General features: G+C 45.3%; 1 protein-coding gene and 1 pseudogene across 5 annotated transcripts in view; one reads left to right on the forward strand and one right to left on the reverse strand.

The window, feature by feature from the left end:
* The window catches only part of fam118b (family with sequence similarity 118 member B), a 72,490-nt gene that overhangs the window by 42,279 nt on the left and 15,403 nt on the right, over positions 1-14,808 (forward strand). For all 5 annotated transcript variants that reach the window (XM_072486783.1, XM_072486787.1, XM_072486784.1 and 2 more), the window contains 2 exons: positions 6,873-7,100; positions 13,932-14,060. In XM_072486783.1, coding sequence (XP_072342884.1) covers positions 6,873-7,100; positions 13,932-14,060 — 357 coding nt within the window. The remainder of the gene's footprint in view (positions 1-6,872; positions 7,101-13,931; positions 14,061-14,808) is intronic.
* On the reverse strand, positions 1,354-3,153 carry LOC140398713 (adenosine deaminase domain-containing protein 1-like; annotated as a pseudogene).

Here is a 14,808-nt window from a genome sequence, read left to right on the forward strand (position 1 = left end):
AATTATGTTCATGCTCTTGAGCAGTGCTGCTAATGATCTCTTTGTGGCTCATTTTTCCCTTATCCTATAGCCCTTGGCAAACTCACTACTATGTCTCTAGTAGGTCTTCATTCACAGACCAACCAAATAAACGAGCTGTGACTCCGCATGACACCTTCACCTTGCTCTTCGACATTGGGAAGCATAAAGTACCTGAATGGATTGCATTAAGTCTTTTAAACCCATCAAAGCCATCCTGTAGTGAAGTGCCTTCTCGGTACTGAGCACCTCCATCGAGTGACACATGGAATCAAGAGCGACCATGTGAGGTATATGCCTCATTGTCCAGTGGTTTAATGGGACTGGCCTTAATGCAAGACTTGTGTGATTCTAGGCATCAACAGCTGTTCTACAGAAAAAGGGGAGGCAGTGGCGTAGTGGTATTGTCACTAGACTGCTTAACCAGAGACCCAGAGGAATGCTCTAGGGACCCAGGATCAAATCCCGTCACTGCAGATGGTGAATTTTGAATTCAATAAAAATCTGGAATTAAAAGTCTAATGATGACCATGAAAACACTGTCGATTGTCATAAAAAAGAACCCATCTGGTTCATTACTGTCCTTTCGGGAAGGAAATCTTTCTGGTTCACTAATGTCCTTTTGGGAACAAAATCTGTCATCTTTACCTAGTCTAGCCGACCTGTAACTCCAGACTCACAGCAATGTGGTTGACTCTTAACTGCCCCCTCGAGGGCAATCAGGGATGGGCAATGAATTCTGGCACCGCCTGCAATGCCCACGTCCCATGATCGAATAATTTTTAAAAAAAAATTAACAAACCTCGCATGACTAAGAAATCCTTTATCTGGGGTTGATGGGTTTTTTCCTTCGAAATAAATTTGTACTGAACCAGGATCATTTGGGACCAGTTTTCACACTGGTGCCCAAATGGCAGGTGGCCCTTTAAGCATCCAGCTGTTTGGATTTATTATATACCCAGTGACACATCCATGTATATTTTTGTTTATAAATTGAAAAATCTATTTTCTTGCCTATGTTTAACCCCATTCTCATCACATTCCCTACTGTTACTGTCCCAATTGTTTCTGCACTTCTCAATACTTTGCTTACACATTGGGCCTGCTCTTTCCCTCTGACTGTTTTTTAATTGTATTTATTTATTTATTTGAATGAAGCACAACACTGATTTTATTCATTCCATATCTGGCCTGAAATTGCATCTTAGCATTACACCAGAAAGCACCCAGTCTGGATGTCCTTTAGAACAAAACAAAACATAATTCACAAAGCATTTCAAACAAACATGTTTTTAAAAGCAAAGGGGAAATTACCTCTCTCTATTGCAATTGTCAAAAACATCAGTTACATTTTTTTGTTGCATTCCAGTGAGATTCATTTGCTGAAGTTGTCAACGAGTCGTTTCTGCGGCCATGGCCCTGCTCCAGTGGAAATGAAATGATAATTTAGGATTCCCTTGGCTTCTTGATAGGTTTTGGCATTCATCTTGGCTTCATAACATGTTGACAGGTCTAGTAAATCCTGTCTGTTCATTTCTTCTGCTACACGTCGAAAGGAATACAATGTGGCGGCCTTGCACAGGCGACTGGCAGTGTTGACTCCATTTTTAAAAGGGGAATCCTCTTGAGATCTGCCCTGTGGTTCCATCCACTATTTCCACGGTTTTATCTTCCCAACACCAGTTTATGCTCAGCTTTTTATAAAGTGGTTCCGCCTCCTTTGGTTCCTCCTCGCCACAGTGGGAGAAATGTGCCCTCACAGCAGTGAACAGGACTGGGAGCTTCTCATTCAAACTCTCAGCCACACGCTGATTGATTGGCTTTATAATGATTTGCATCGGATGAAATTGGCCGGGAAGGACGACACTTGTGATGTACAGAGGTTTGAAAAAGTGGCTGAGGAGAGCTCCCTGCACCCCCAGTACCATCCATCGGCCGAGTTTATCGCTCGCGGTCATGCAGCAGACGTGAGTTGCCGTCACACTCGGGCGGCAGTTTGCTGCCGGCATGGTGGAACCTTTGGAATGAATGTGAAGTCTCATTTCAGGGTTCCGTATGGCACTGGGTCCATGAGAATGCTCTGCGCAGCCCCCTTTGGAACTTTGCTGAGGTAGAGATGGAAAAAAATATTTTTCTTGAGGGAGAGTAAATCACTTCCTGAAGGCTTGCAGAAGATGCATTTTCCTAAACCCACAGGGTCATTACTGCATAACAGAAGGAGCTGTTTAAACAAATATCTTTGCAATGCCCGACTTGCAACCACGACAGCATGGCAGTCATGGAGCAACCATCAAAACGTATCCAACTGCTGTAACAAGTTTCACCTGTTCTCAAAGCAACCACATCGTACTGTTCACTGGTGCCATCTTCTGTCACTTTCTCCACTATGAATGCAGCAAGGCTCCCTCTGCAGCTTTTGTATTTGGGTAGGGATTCCAACAGCATATTCAATATACAGTTGCTAACTGCTGCACAACGGACAGGGTGAATAATTAGATTCTCGCTTGGAACACGTGATCTTCCGGTTATTACTCTGGCACCTCTAGATAGTTTTGTATCATCTTGAGCGTTGAACCTACGTCTTTTTTGAACCGTTTCTTCAGGAATGTTACGTCTCTTTTGGCCTGGAACCTCCTTTGGTGGAATTTTCTGTAACTGTTGGCAGAGTTGTTTCAATGCAATTTTGGCAGAATTGTATTTGGTGCCTCTTTTGCTGCAACCTATTCCTTCTTTAAAGTCAAATCCATCCATAACTGCACGAAACGAATAATGGGACATGGCGGCAGCCTCTGAGTTCTCCACCTCCTTAAAATGCAAACTCCATCCTTTGCGTTGACAAAACAAGTAGAGAGCAGAAATAGGATTCTCATTTGTCTCCTCAAACTCGTTCAGTAGTGCAATCAAGCCAGTCACATCCACAGCCGGCTCAGAGATTGCAGGAAGCTTCACACTGGAATGAGCTGGGTCAGGTGTATCCAACTGCATCTGCAAATCTTGCTTATTCTCTGATTTCTCGATTTGGGGCTGCACGGTGGCAGAAGTAGTTGCATTGTTGTCCAGGTTCCTTCCAGAAGCAGCCTGGCCTGTAGAATCTGCTAGTTTTTGGTCTGTATTGATAGCTGGTGCGCATTCCATCGGGCTGTCATTTTGCACTGATGGCAAATACGACACATTTTGCGAAAGTGTCGCAGCCAATCGAAGGGTCCTTCGTCCTTCCTTTGGGTCTCCTGTGTACTCATTGCTCCGCGTGGTGAGTGTGCAAGGCCTGGTTCAGGCTGGGGCGCCTCCTCCGTGCTCTCTCTCCTCAGGAACCCCCAACCTTAATCGCTCGGACGGCCAACACCCCCTCCCGCCCGAAGAAAAAAGCTCCCTCTGACTGTTAAGGGTCTGTAGTGTACTCTCAGCAGTGTGATTATCGCTTTTTTTGTTCCTCAATCCAATCCCTATGTCCTCATTTACTGAGCCTTCTACACAATTGTAATTGTCTTTTTTTAACCTAAATTGCAACCATCCATTCTCTTTATCTCCCCTTCTCCACCCCATCTGAAAACTTTGTTACCAGGAATGTTGAGTTGCCATTCCTGCTCTTTAAACCACGTTGCAGTGATATGATACTTGCAAGTGTATAAGTGCTGTCAGCTCATCTCCCTTATTCACTAACCCCTTGAATTGAAATATATTCAGCTATTTACTGAACAATTACTTTGTTTCCTCTGCCTTCCATGCTTGCTAATTTTCTACCTGTTCTCTTCTTTCCTTCCTTAATTTACACTCCGGTTCCTATTCCCGTGTCAAGTTGGTTTAAACCCTCCCACCACAATATTGTTCCCGGCCCTGAGTAGGTGCAATCTATTAGGCTTGTACAGGTCATACCACCTGCACTAACTCTCCATCCTTGTATTCCTTGGTTCCATTCCTGTATTCACCTGCAGTGGCACTGGACAAATCTGGAGACACTACGTTTTGAGATCCTGCTTTTTAAATTTCTTTCCTTTTCTCTAAAATTTGCCTTTGCACCTCATCCTACTTTCTATATGCGTTGTTGATATTGATATGTTCCATGACCTCGGGCTTTTCACCCTCTCTTCTCAAATGTTCCTCTTTTTTTAAATTATTCCCCCTCCCCCTTTCTCTTGGAAAGTCATAATCTGATCAAGCAGAGTCGGTATGGTTTCATGAAGGGGAAATCATCTCTGTCAAATTTACTAGAGTTCTTTGAGGAGGCACCAGCCAGAATGGATAGGAGTACTAGTCAATATTGTATATTTGGAATTTCAAAAGGCTACTACACACGGTAGGAGCTCATGATGTTGGAGGTAATACTCTGGCATGGATAGAGGATTGGCTAACGGGAAGCAGCGAGTAGCAATGAGAGGTTCTTTCTCGAGTTGGAGGACAGTAACTAGTGGAGTGCCATCGGGATCCGTGCTGGGACTGCAGCTCTTCACAGTATATTTATGATTTGGAGGGAGGAACAAAGTGTACTGTGGCCACATTTTAGGATGATCCAAATAGGGAAGGCTTGATGTAAGGAGGATTTAAATAGTTTAGAGATGTGTTGACAGGTTGAGTGTGTAGACAATTGGCAAATGGATTTCAATGTGGGGAAAATGTGAGATTGTTCATTTTGAAAGAGAGAATGAGAAGGCAGATTGTTATTTAAATGGAGAGAGACTGCAGGAAGGTGTAGCACAAAGTGTGTATGTAGCGATGGGGTGTTTGGGTTTTGATGACCCCCTTATAGGCGAGTTGGTGTTGGGGGCGGGGGGGGTCTGTGGATCGCGTTGGGGGTTCTCGAGATTTAGGCACGTTTTTTTCGTGTTCCCCACTGAAATAAGAACTAAAAATTGGTGACACGGTGGCACAGTGGTTAGCACTGCTGCCTGAACTCCAGGGACCCGGGTTCAATTCCGGCCTCGGGTGACTATCTGTGTGGAGTTTGCACTATATCCCCATCGTGGGTTTCCTTTGGGTGCTCCTGTTTCCTGCCATAATCCAAAGATGTGCAGGTTAGGTGGATTGGCCATGCTAAATTGCCCTTCAGTGTCCTAAAGGTTAGGTGGGTTTACTGGGAGAGGGTGGAGGCCTGGGCTTAAGTAGGGTGTTCTTTCCAAGGGCTGGTGCAGACTTGATAGGAGAAATGGCCACCTTCTGCACTGTAAATTCCATGATTCTATGACTTGGAGGTCCTTGTTCGCGAAACAGAGAACACTAGCATAAAGTGGCAGAAGATAATAGGGAAGGCAAATGGAATGCTGGCTTTTATTTCAAGGAGGCTGGAGTATAAAAAGGAAGAGGTGTTGCTGCAACTGTACAAGATACCAGTGAGACCACATTTAGAATACAGTGTACAGTTTGAGTCCCCTTCTGAAGGAAAGATAAATTATTATTGGAGGCAGTACAGGGGAAGTTTACTCGGATGATCCCAGGTTTGGAGGGACTGCCATTTGAGGAAAGATTAAACAGATTGGGTCTGTGCTCCTTGGAGTTCAGAAGAATGAGAGGTGATGTGATTGAAATAGGATAGGGGTTAGGCATGGTTGGGAGGATATTTTCACTCATGTAGTGTAGGACCAGAGGGCATAGCTGAAGAATAAGGAGGTGTTCGTTTAAGACTGATTTGAGGAAGAATATCTTCACTGAATGGTGAATCTTTAGAATTTTTTGCTCCACGAAGCTGTGGAGGCAAAGTTGTTGAACATTTTCAAGGTTGGGATCGATAGGTTTTTAGTCAGTCGGGGAATTGAGCATTACGGAGATAATGTATGAGATTAGAGATTAGCCATGATCTTTATTAAATGGCGGAGCAGGCTCGAAGGGCTGAATAGCCTACTCCTGTTTCTATTTGTTATGGTCTTATGGTCTTGACCCTGGCAATAGAACGTGCCATACAATCCTGGGGTCGCATATGTGATCACCTGTCTGTTCCCCTAACTATTGAATTCCCTGACTCTTAATCTTCTGACATTTGTCCTACCCCTATGTGTAGCCTATAGTGCCTCAGCCTTGGCTCTGACTGTACTGCCCAGGGGAACTATTGTCCTTGCCAGTATTCAATACAAGTTGGAGAATAAGATGCATTGAAAGGTACTATACTCTGTCTGTCCAGCAGGCCCTTTTCAGTCTCTGTCTGCACAGTGCAAATCTGTAGGGTGACCACCTTCTGGAATGTAAAATTCACACATTTCTCTGCCTCATGAAAGCACTGTAGACGTACTGTACATGTGGTTGTGCAGGACACTGGAAGCATCCTGCTTGTGCATTTCAGCTAGACTGAGGTGCTCTGCCATCCTACAGTTTACTACATGACTAGCTAAATTTACCAAAAATTATATTTACCCCAATTGGAGTTTTTAAGTAAAACACTCATCCACTGCCTGCCAATCACTTGCACTCTCCTGTCCAGGCCTTCCGCTTTTGTTAAAGAACAAAAATGATTCTAATTACTCATCCTCAGCACCACGCAGTGCAAACTGTCAGAAGCTACTGGATTTAGAAAAGAACAATTTTTATCACAAATAGTAGTTGCAAAAGCTGTATTTGAGTTAATTGGGAAAGAGGAATTTATCTTGTTCATAGTTAAAAATATCTATGAAACAGAAGAGTGCTGCAAGATTACTAAGTTTGACATTAAATGAACAGTTTTAAGGCATAATAGACCTCTTGTTCGATCTTTTATGATATTGCACTCTCTCCGGCATGCCGTCATTTCCTCCTTCTGTCTCCTCCCCCACTAAACATTAATATTTTCCATTTAATTAGAAAATTAGAGTTTCCTTGAGACAATATTCTGATGCTTTGCTTGATTATTCTGATGTAGATTGAATTTTACTGAACCTGCTCAATCCCCACAGCGCACTAGCAACGTTCGATCAACCTTCTTTAAGGACTGTTTGTATGAAGTTTTTGATGACCTCGAATCCAAGATGGATAATGTTGGGAAGCACCTTTTACAATCAGTCTTGAAGCTGATGGAGAATGGAACCCTAGTTTTAACCACCAACTTTGACAACCTTGTTGAAATCTATGGCGCTCACCAAGGAACACAATTAGAGTCCATAGACCTCACGGATGAGAAAAAGGTAATGTGGATGGAATGCTGTCTCGCTTACAAAATGGTGACAATTTGCAATCAACTCTCAATGGCCTAGGCCATGGATGTTCAATCTTCTGGAGCTGCGGCCTTGTACATATGCCAAAACCAATGACTGGGATGCATGTGATTGCACAGAAATGCAGTTCTGCTCCTCCAACAGCAATATAAGTGAGATTCTTCCCCATACCTTCTTTAAAAAATAGGTCTCTGTGTGCCAATAAGCAAGACATGCATACACGAAAGGAAAGAGCTCTTCGGGCCCAAACAGCTTTGGTGTTCACAATTGTAACCTCCGTTCTTATGGAAAAACGGTGAAGGCTTGGGACAGGGTAAAGGTAGATTTACTAGAATGGGCCATGGGGAGAAGGATTACAGTTCCATGGATAGACTGAAGAAGCTGGGGTTGCTCTCTTTGGAGCAAAGAAGGCAGTTGGAGGTAGCTTTGGAAGAGTTGGGAAATTGTCAACATGACCATGGAGAAGTATGATGAGAAACAAATTAAATTTTGAAATCTGTCATATATAGGTAATTCTGCAGTCAAAGCAGGTCTCAGCCTGGGTAACATTTACCTGGAGTCTTCTAGGTGGAACTGAAAGTATTTCTTCTGGAGCTTTTTTTTTTTTTTAAAAAAAAAAGGTTTATTTACCTTTTTAAAAAGTTTCAATCAGGTCAGTAAAGGCTCGCTTGCTTGCTTTTATTTCTAATGATGGGTGTTCATAATGGGCGTTAAAATTATTTTCTTTGTTTTACAATGCTGTGCAGAGCTGCTGTGTATTTCCTGAAATTCCTGTTTTTAATTTTCAACTGAGTGAGTCATTAATTCAAGGAATTGAATGACGCTCTGTGGTGCACTCATCAGTATAAAATTGAGTAACTTGTGTGGTGTTGGGTGCTCTGGTGCACAGATGAGCCAACACAGTTGTATGTGGTACAACTCTATTTTATTTTAACTCTTATAATACAGTTCGTTCTGGATACTCTGCACGTGCTGTCTCCCTGAGTGTGTTTGGTAGCAGATGTGTCCTGGTCCTCCTCTGCAGCTAATACTGACCACCGGGGGTCGTGTCTGTGCTTTTATATCTTTCTGTCATTGGTTGTGGTGTTGTGTGTTCTGATTTGTCTGTTGGTGTGTCTATCATGATGTGTGTGTTTGAATATCATGACATCCCCCCTTTTTACAAAGATATGTGCCTACGTGGTTATAAATATAATTGTGTCGTGAGTGCATCTAAGAGTGTGTGTATGTGTTGTGTACAGCGTGTGTATATGACGTAACTATTTACATGGGGCGATGTCGGGTGCGTCACACTAACAAGGTTGTACCATAACAAAACTTGGATGCGAGAGAAAAAAAAAACTTGAACATTGGTCCGGTCAGACGATATCTGGAACAATAAACAACAACAGGTTATAATACAGAAGTGTTTGACTTTTTGAACGTATGAACAGCGTTATAAGTCCAGTCTAATGGGTGACCGCCTCAAGAATGGGCTGGTCCTCAAGCCGGTTCAGCTGTGGAGATTTGTGGTCACACTGGTTCACCTTGGACTGTTGGAGGTGCTGCTGTTGCCGAAGTCTCTACTTTACCATTTGTTGTACTTCGTGCAGTGCTTGGTTTTTTCATTCGTGCAAATATAACATTCAACATCTTTGTTAGTGGTGCCTTGGCTGTGGTTTGGTTCTGGTGGCGATGGAAGGGGCATGATCCGTGGCATCTCCACGAAGTCATCCTTGGGAACCAGTGGAGGATCCGGCGTGTGCGTACGGTTCAGTTGCGAGCGTGGAAGGCGGCGCAAAGCTCGCTGATTGCGCCTACGCACCAATCCATCCGCCCTGCATGCCAGGAACAAGGTGGAGTCTTTTTTCTTTTTATGTTTGTGGTGGACGGCATCTTGTAGCCGATGGGTCGTTGCCATCGAAGTAGCACCATCACTAATATCATGCAAGGCGATGACTGTGCCAGATGTGGAAGTTGGCCGAGACCGTGCACGCTGGTTCCGGCCACCTGCTGTGCCGGAAGGGCGACTCCGCAGAGAAACGTCGAAGCATGTCGCCTTGGAGAGAGAATTGTTGCTCGCATCAACGTCTGGCGATGGCGCGAATTGGTGTGTCCATCTTGGACCGCCGGTGCTGGTTGCCACTGCCGACCCAGTGGGACTGCCACGCGATCCATTCCCTGTCGCCGTGGCATCCGCCGTCACCCTGAGCGTGCCATCACCGAGGCCGTGACACCGCCCGTCCGGAGCAAGGTCTGGCGTGCGCAAATCAGAGTCGGCGCTTGGCTGCTCCCCATCTGGAGTCCGGTCTGCCTTCCGTCAATGCCCCCCGTCCGGAGTCCCAACAGGTTCACTGGAGGCAGCCGAGATTCCCTGAAGCTGCACTTCTGGAGTCGGAACATGCAGGAATGCACCAACCAGTGGAGAGGGTCGAGCCATCGAGGGTGGAAGCGGTGCGCTGCCACCGCAGTCGTCAGTGGTCCCACCGTGATCGTCGAGTGCCTCGGTACGCACTAGGCGAGGTCTGTCACCTTGCACCTTTTGCATGGGAAGTGGGATGCTGTCGTCACTCGTCTCACATCCCGTGGATAGATCCTCATTAGCAGCTTGCTGTTCACTAGGGTTGGATAAATTGTCAGAGTTTTCATCTGGTGGTGCACACCATGTCGGTGGACTGTCATTTTCTTGCCGTTGTCCTTCATTTGGGCTTTTCTTCTTTGGAATTTTAAATCTTCCCCCAGACATTGCAGAACCTTGTTTATTACCCCCAAATTCTCCCATATGTATGGTCTCGAATATAGGATCCAATGTTTCTATCGACATTGTACTATTTTCCAAAGAACATTCCGTTTCACTTTTCTTCTCAGGTACCTCATATGTATCTTTGTCTAATGTACATGCCTTCATGGTCTCTGGGTCTGATTTTGCTGGGACTGGCATGGTCACAGTCTCTCTTTTACTGTTCTCAATTGCCCACATTATACTCCCCATACATAACTGCTTAATCACTGGGGTTAGTGTGGTACAATGGATAATCGGGTCGACCTTATCTGCATCTTCACCATTAGTGGAAAGCACCCTTGGTTCACTTGAAACTGCTGTGGGTTTTAAATTCGTTATCTGGCTACTCGATGTCGGTGTCCTCAGGATTCTTGCTCCAATGTTCTGCTCATTTATCAGTGGAGTGTGTATAGGTTCAATGCAATTAATGTTCCCCTCAAGGTTTGAAGAGTCATTACTGACTAACTGCTGGTCTCCGAAGTTGGGATTTTGCGGCGTTGTGTTGAAGGGAGACATTTGTCCCTGCTGTAGATATGATTCAGGTTGTGTTATTTCCATTACCTGAGGATCAATGTCTTGTCCATTTTTTCGATCCGTACTAAAACACTGGCAATTCTCAGTCTGCTCCTTGCAAGTTAAACATTCAATAAATTTCTTTAGCAAATCCTCAGCATCCTTCTGTGGCCGTGCAGCATTATTAATCTCTGTTCGGCTATAATGATCCTGAAGGTCAGCGCATAAACCTTTTTTCTTCGGGCTTGGACGAGGCGATTCCTTTGGCTTGTCTTCAGTTGGGCTTGAACAGTCATCAGCGCTGTGCCCTTCATTGTAGCATGAGAGACCTTCATGGTCATGCTGCTGTGTAGTGGAGCATGGTAGGCTGTTATAGCCTTCTTGCTGTTCACGTGAGCATGGCAGACTTGCATCATCTGCCGCTGGTTGGTCAGGAGAGGTTGCTAGACCCTCATGGTCTTGTTCCTGCAAGGACTGCACATTGGAGTCTTGCGTTGCTTCTATCGTGGAGGCTGTCCACGAGCTCTCTGTGGAGGCTTGTGACACTGGAGTCACTTCTTGTTCGTGCAAGGACTGCGCTCTGGAGTCTTGCGTTGCTTCTATCGTGGAGGCTGTCCACGAGCTCTCTGTGGAGGCTTGTGACACTGGAGTCACTTCTTGTTCGTGCAAGGACTGCGCTCTGGAGTCTTGCATGTCTTCTTTCATAGAGTCGGGAACGTTGAGCGGGACGTGGACCACGCTCTGTGTGGCAGCAGGGCGCTCTCCGTGTGCTTGCACCGCTCCCTGTCTGTTAATGTCAGGCTGCAACATCATCCGGTACTGATAAGTTGGAACGTCATATCTGCTGGATTGAAGATCCTCAAATCCGAAAAATCCGCAACTGCGTCGGATTCAATGTGGGGCCCGCCAATGTGCAACACGGAAGGTTCGTCCGAGTCATAGTCGTATAGGACCACGGAGCTATCATTGGGCTCGCGAGGTCCGGAAACACTGTAAAGATCGTCATCGAAGTATTCGAGGTCGGAATCATCGGCTTGTGCGTAGGTAACTGCTTGTCGGAGGGTTCTTCGGAGGTCAAATTCATCTCCTGGGTCAATTTGCGGCACTGTGCTGTCATTCCAGGTGAGGGAAGGTTGTTTTACAGCTTTAACAGATTTTTGTTTTTTTGATTTGGGACGTTTCCCTTTTAAATTGGATTTGGGACGTTTCCCCTTTAAATTGGTGCAGTCTGGGGCCTCTGACATCCTGACGCTCGGTATGTAGCACGTAGGAAGCGACTGCGCATGCTCAAATCGCTGTTCCTTTACCGATGGCCGTTTTCTTGACTGCGCATGCGCAGCATCTCGCGCATGCGCAAACGATACTTCCGGTTCTGCGCACTGCTCGCGCAACTGTGCTAGCGTGATACCTTTAGCAAGATGGCCGCCGACCTCGACCCAGCCCTCTCTCAGGCCCGGGATTTCGGCCTCTGGGAATTCGGGCTCCGGGATCCCAGCCACGAGGTGAGTACTGCAGCTTTTCTTACCTTTACTTGCCGATTGGATTGCGTTTTCTTCACAGTACTTGGAGAATTTGTCCAGGACTGCCTGGTAATCGTACCTTTGCTGCCTCCTGAAGAACCTGAACCTTGTGAATATTTCTCTTTCCCTTGCACCGGCGATGGTGAGGAGAAATTCAATTTTTTCGCTATCATCCAGGTCTTGGAGTTCAGCTGCCACCAGGAACAATTCGAACCATTGCCGGAATCGCCGCCAGTTTTCGCGGAGGTCGCCGTGGCACTGGAGCGGCTGCGGAACCGGGAGCTCTATCATTTTGCCTGGGCACTGCTGGTTGTCTCTGTACACTGAGGTATGCCGGCAGGTATCGATCCACTCCTGTACCATGTGGTGTTGGGTGCTCTGGTGCACAGATGAGCCAACACAGTTGTATGTGGTACAACTCTATTTTATTTTAACTCTTATAATACAGTTCGTTCTGGATACTCTGCACGTGCTGTCTCCCTGAGTGTGTTTGGTAGCAGATGTGTCCTGGTCCTCCTCTGCAGCTAATACTGACCACCGGGGGTCGTGTCTGTGCTTTTATATCTTTCTGTCATTGGTTGTGGTGTTGTGTGTTCTGATTTGTCTGTTGGTGTGTCTATCATGATGTGTGTGTTTGAATATCATGACAACTTGATGCAGTTGTCACAACGAACATTCTGATAACAAGAATTATTTTAACATTTTATTAAAATATCTTTTGTTCATTTTTGTAAATTCTTTCCCTTTGAAGAATTACTCCATAATTGTGAGAGCTGCCCCACATGCATCAAACAATAGCCTGACTTAGTCATAATCATCGAATCATCAGGGGCATCACGGTAGCCCAGTGGTTAATACTGTTGCTTCACATCGCCAGGGACCTGGGTTCGATTCCTGGCTTGGGTCACTGTCTGTATGGAGTCTGCACGTTCTCCCCTTGACTGCGTGGGTTTCCTCCGGGTGCTCTGGTTTCCACCCACAAGTCCCGAAAGGCGTGCTTATTAAGTGAATTAGGCATTCTGCATTCTCCTTCCGTATACCCGAACAGGTGCCAGAGTGTGGCGACTAGGGGATTTTCACAGTAACTTTATTGCAGTGTTAATGTAAACCTACTTGTGACACTATCACAGATTATCACAGAATTTACAGTACAGAAGGAGGCCAGTCGGCCCATCGAGTCTGCACCGGTTCTTAGAAAGAGCACCCTACCCAAGGTCAACATCTCCACCCTATCCCCATAACCCAGTAACCCCACTCAACACTAAGGGCAATTTTGGACACTAAGGGCAATTTATCATGGCCAATCCACCTAACCTGCATAACTTTGGACTGTGGGAGGAAACCGGAGCACCCAGAGGAAACCCACGCACACACGGGGAGGATGTGCAGACTCCGCACAGACAGTGACCCAAGCTGGAATCGAACCTGGGACCCTGGAGCTGTGAAGCATTTGTGCTATCCACAATGCTACCGTGCTGCCCCTGATAAAGATTGTTATTATTATAATTATACAATGCCTTGTCCTTGCACTCTTTTGACATTTTCTCCCTCCTAGATGTTAAGAAGTTGGAAAGGCCTCTTCAGTGCCTAACTCTCAGCAGCACAAATTGCTCTCTGCTGTATTCAGTGGACCAGTCCCTGAGTACATTCTAAAGCGTCTTTAATTTAAACAGTTGTTTAGCTGTGAGAGGTGCAAGGCATGTATCTCGTCCCAGCTGGGTGCTATCAATGTCAACAGTAGAAACAAAAGATATTGAGTATGTATAGAAGGCTGTAAAAATATTTTTTTCTATTAGCTGATGTCTGGGTAAGGTACCTTTACTAATACAAGTAAAAATATTAATTCTGTTTTTGAGAATTTATTAATGTGATTAATTGAAATGAACGAGGCAAAAAACTGCACTTAATTTCATTAAAAAGTTATAGCAATTGCATTTGTTTTGCTGTATGTACTTTGACAGGCTGAAAGAGCTAATATCTGTTCCATTCTGTTTCTCTTCGTGGTAGGTACTTGAATGGGCACAGGAGAAAAGAAGGTTGAGTGTGTTACATATCCACGGCGTTTACACTAACCCCAGCGGGATTGTTCTGCATCCTTTGGGCTACCAGAATGTGTTGCGTAATACAGAAGTAATGGTGAGTTATATGTTTCTTTCCAAGTGCAGACATTGGAATACCATTAGACACCAGATTTCAAATGATACAGCTGGAAGATCACACTTGCAGTCTGTACCGGGTACCAAACAAATTATTTGAATATCGATTGCAGCTTCAATTTATGACCACCCTGTAACTCCCTGGCATGTCATGTGTGGGGCGTCAAAGCAATATGGAGAAACTTCACAAGCCTTCACAGTATTTTCAACCATCTTGACCTAGACAACTAGAAAGCTTGATTTTTGACATCCACTCTGATATGAAACATGTATGTTGTTGGGGGTGCATCAAGTGCGAAGGATGGTGATGTAGTGGTAATGTGAAAAAATGAAAATGAAATGAAAATCGTTTATTGTCACAAGTAGGCTTCAAATGAAGTTGCTGTGAAAAGCCCCTCGTCAGCACATTCCTGTTTGGAGCGCTGGACCGTCACTGGACTAGTAATTCAGAGGCCCAGGATAGTAAACAATCTGTTTCACCAATGCCGCACACCAGACCTGTCGAAAATCCTCTTTGGTAACATCTGGAGACTTGTATCAAAATTGGGAGAGCTGCCCCACACACGTCAAACAACAGCCTGACTTAGTTATAATCATTGAATCATCAGGGGCAGCACGGTGGCGCAATGGTTAGCACTGCTGCCTCACGGCGCCGAGGACTCGGGTTCAATCCTGGCCCCGGGTCACTGTCCGTGTGGAGTTTGCACATTCTCCCCGTGTCTGCATAG

This window comes from Scyliorhinus torazame, chromosome 21 (assembly GCF_047496885.1).
Source record: "Scyliorhinus torazame isolate Kashiwa2021f chromosome 21, sScyTor2.1, whole genome shotgun sequence".
Lineage (NCBI taxonomy): Eukaryota > Metazoa > Chordata > Chondrichthyes > Carcharhiniformes > Scyliorhinidae > Scyliorhinus > Scyliorhinus torazame.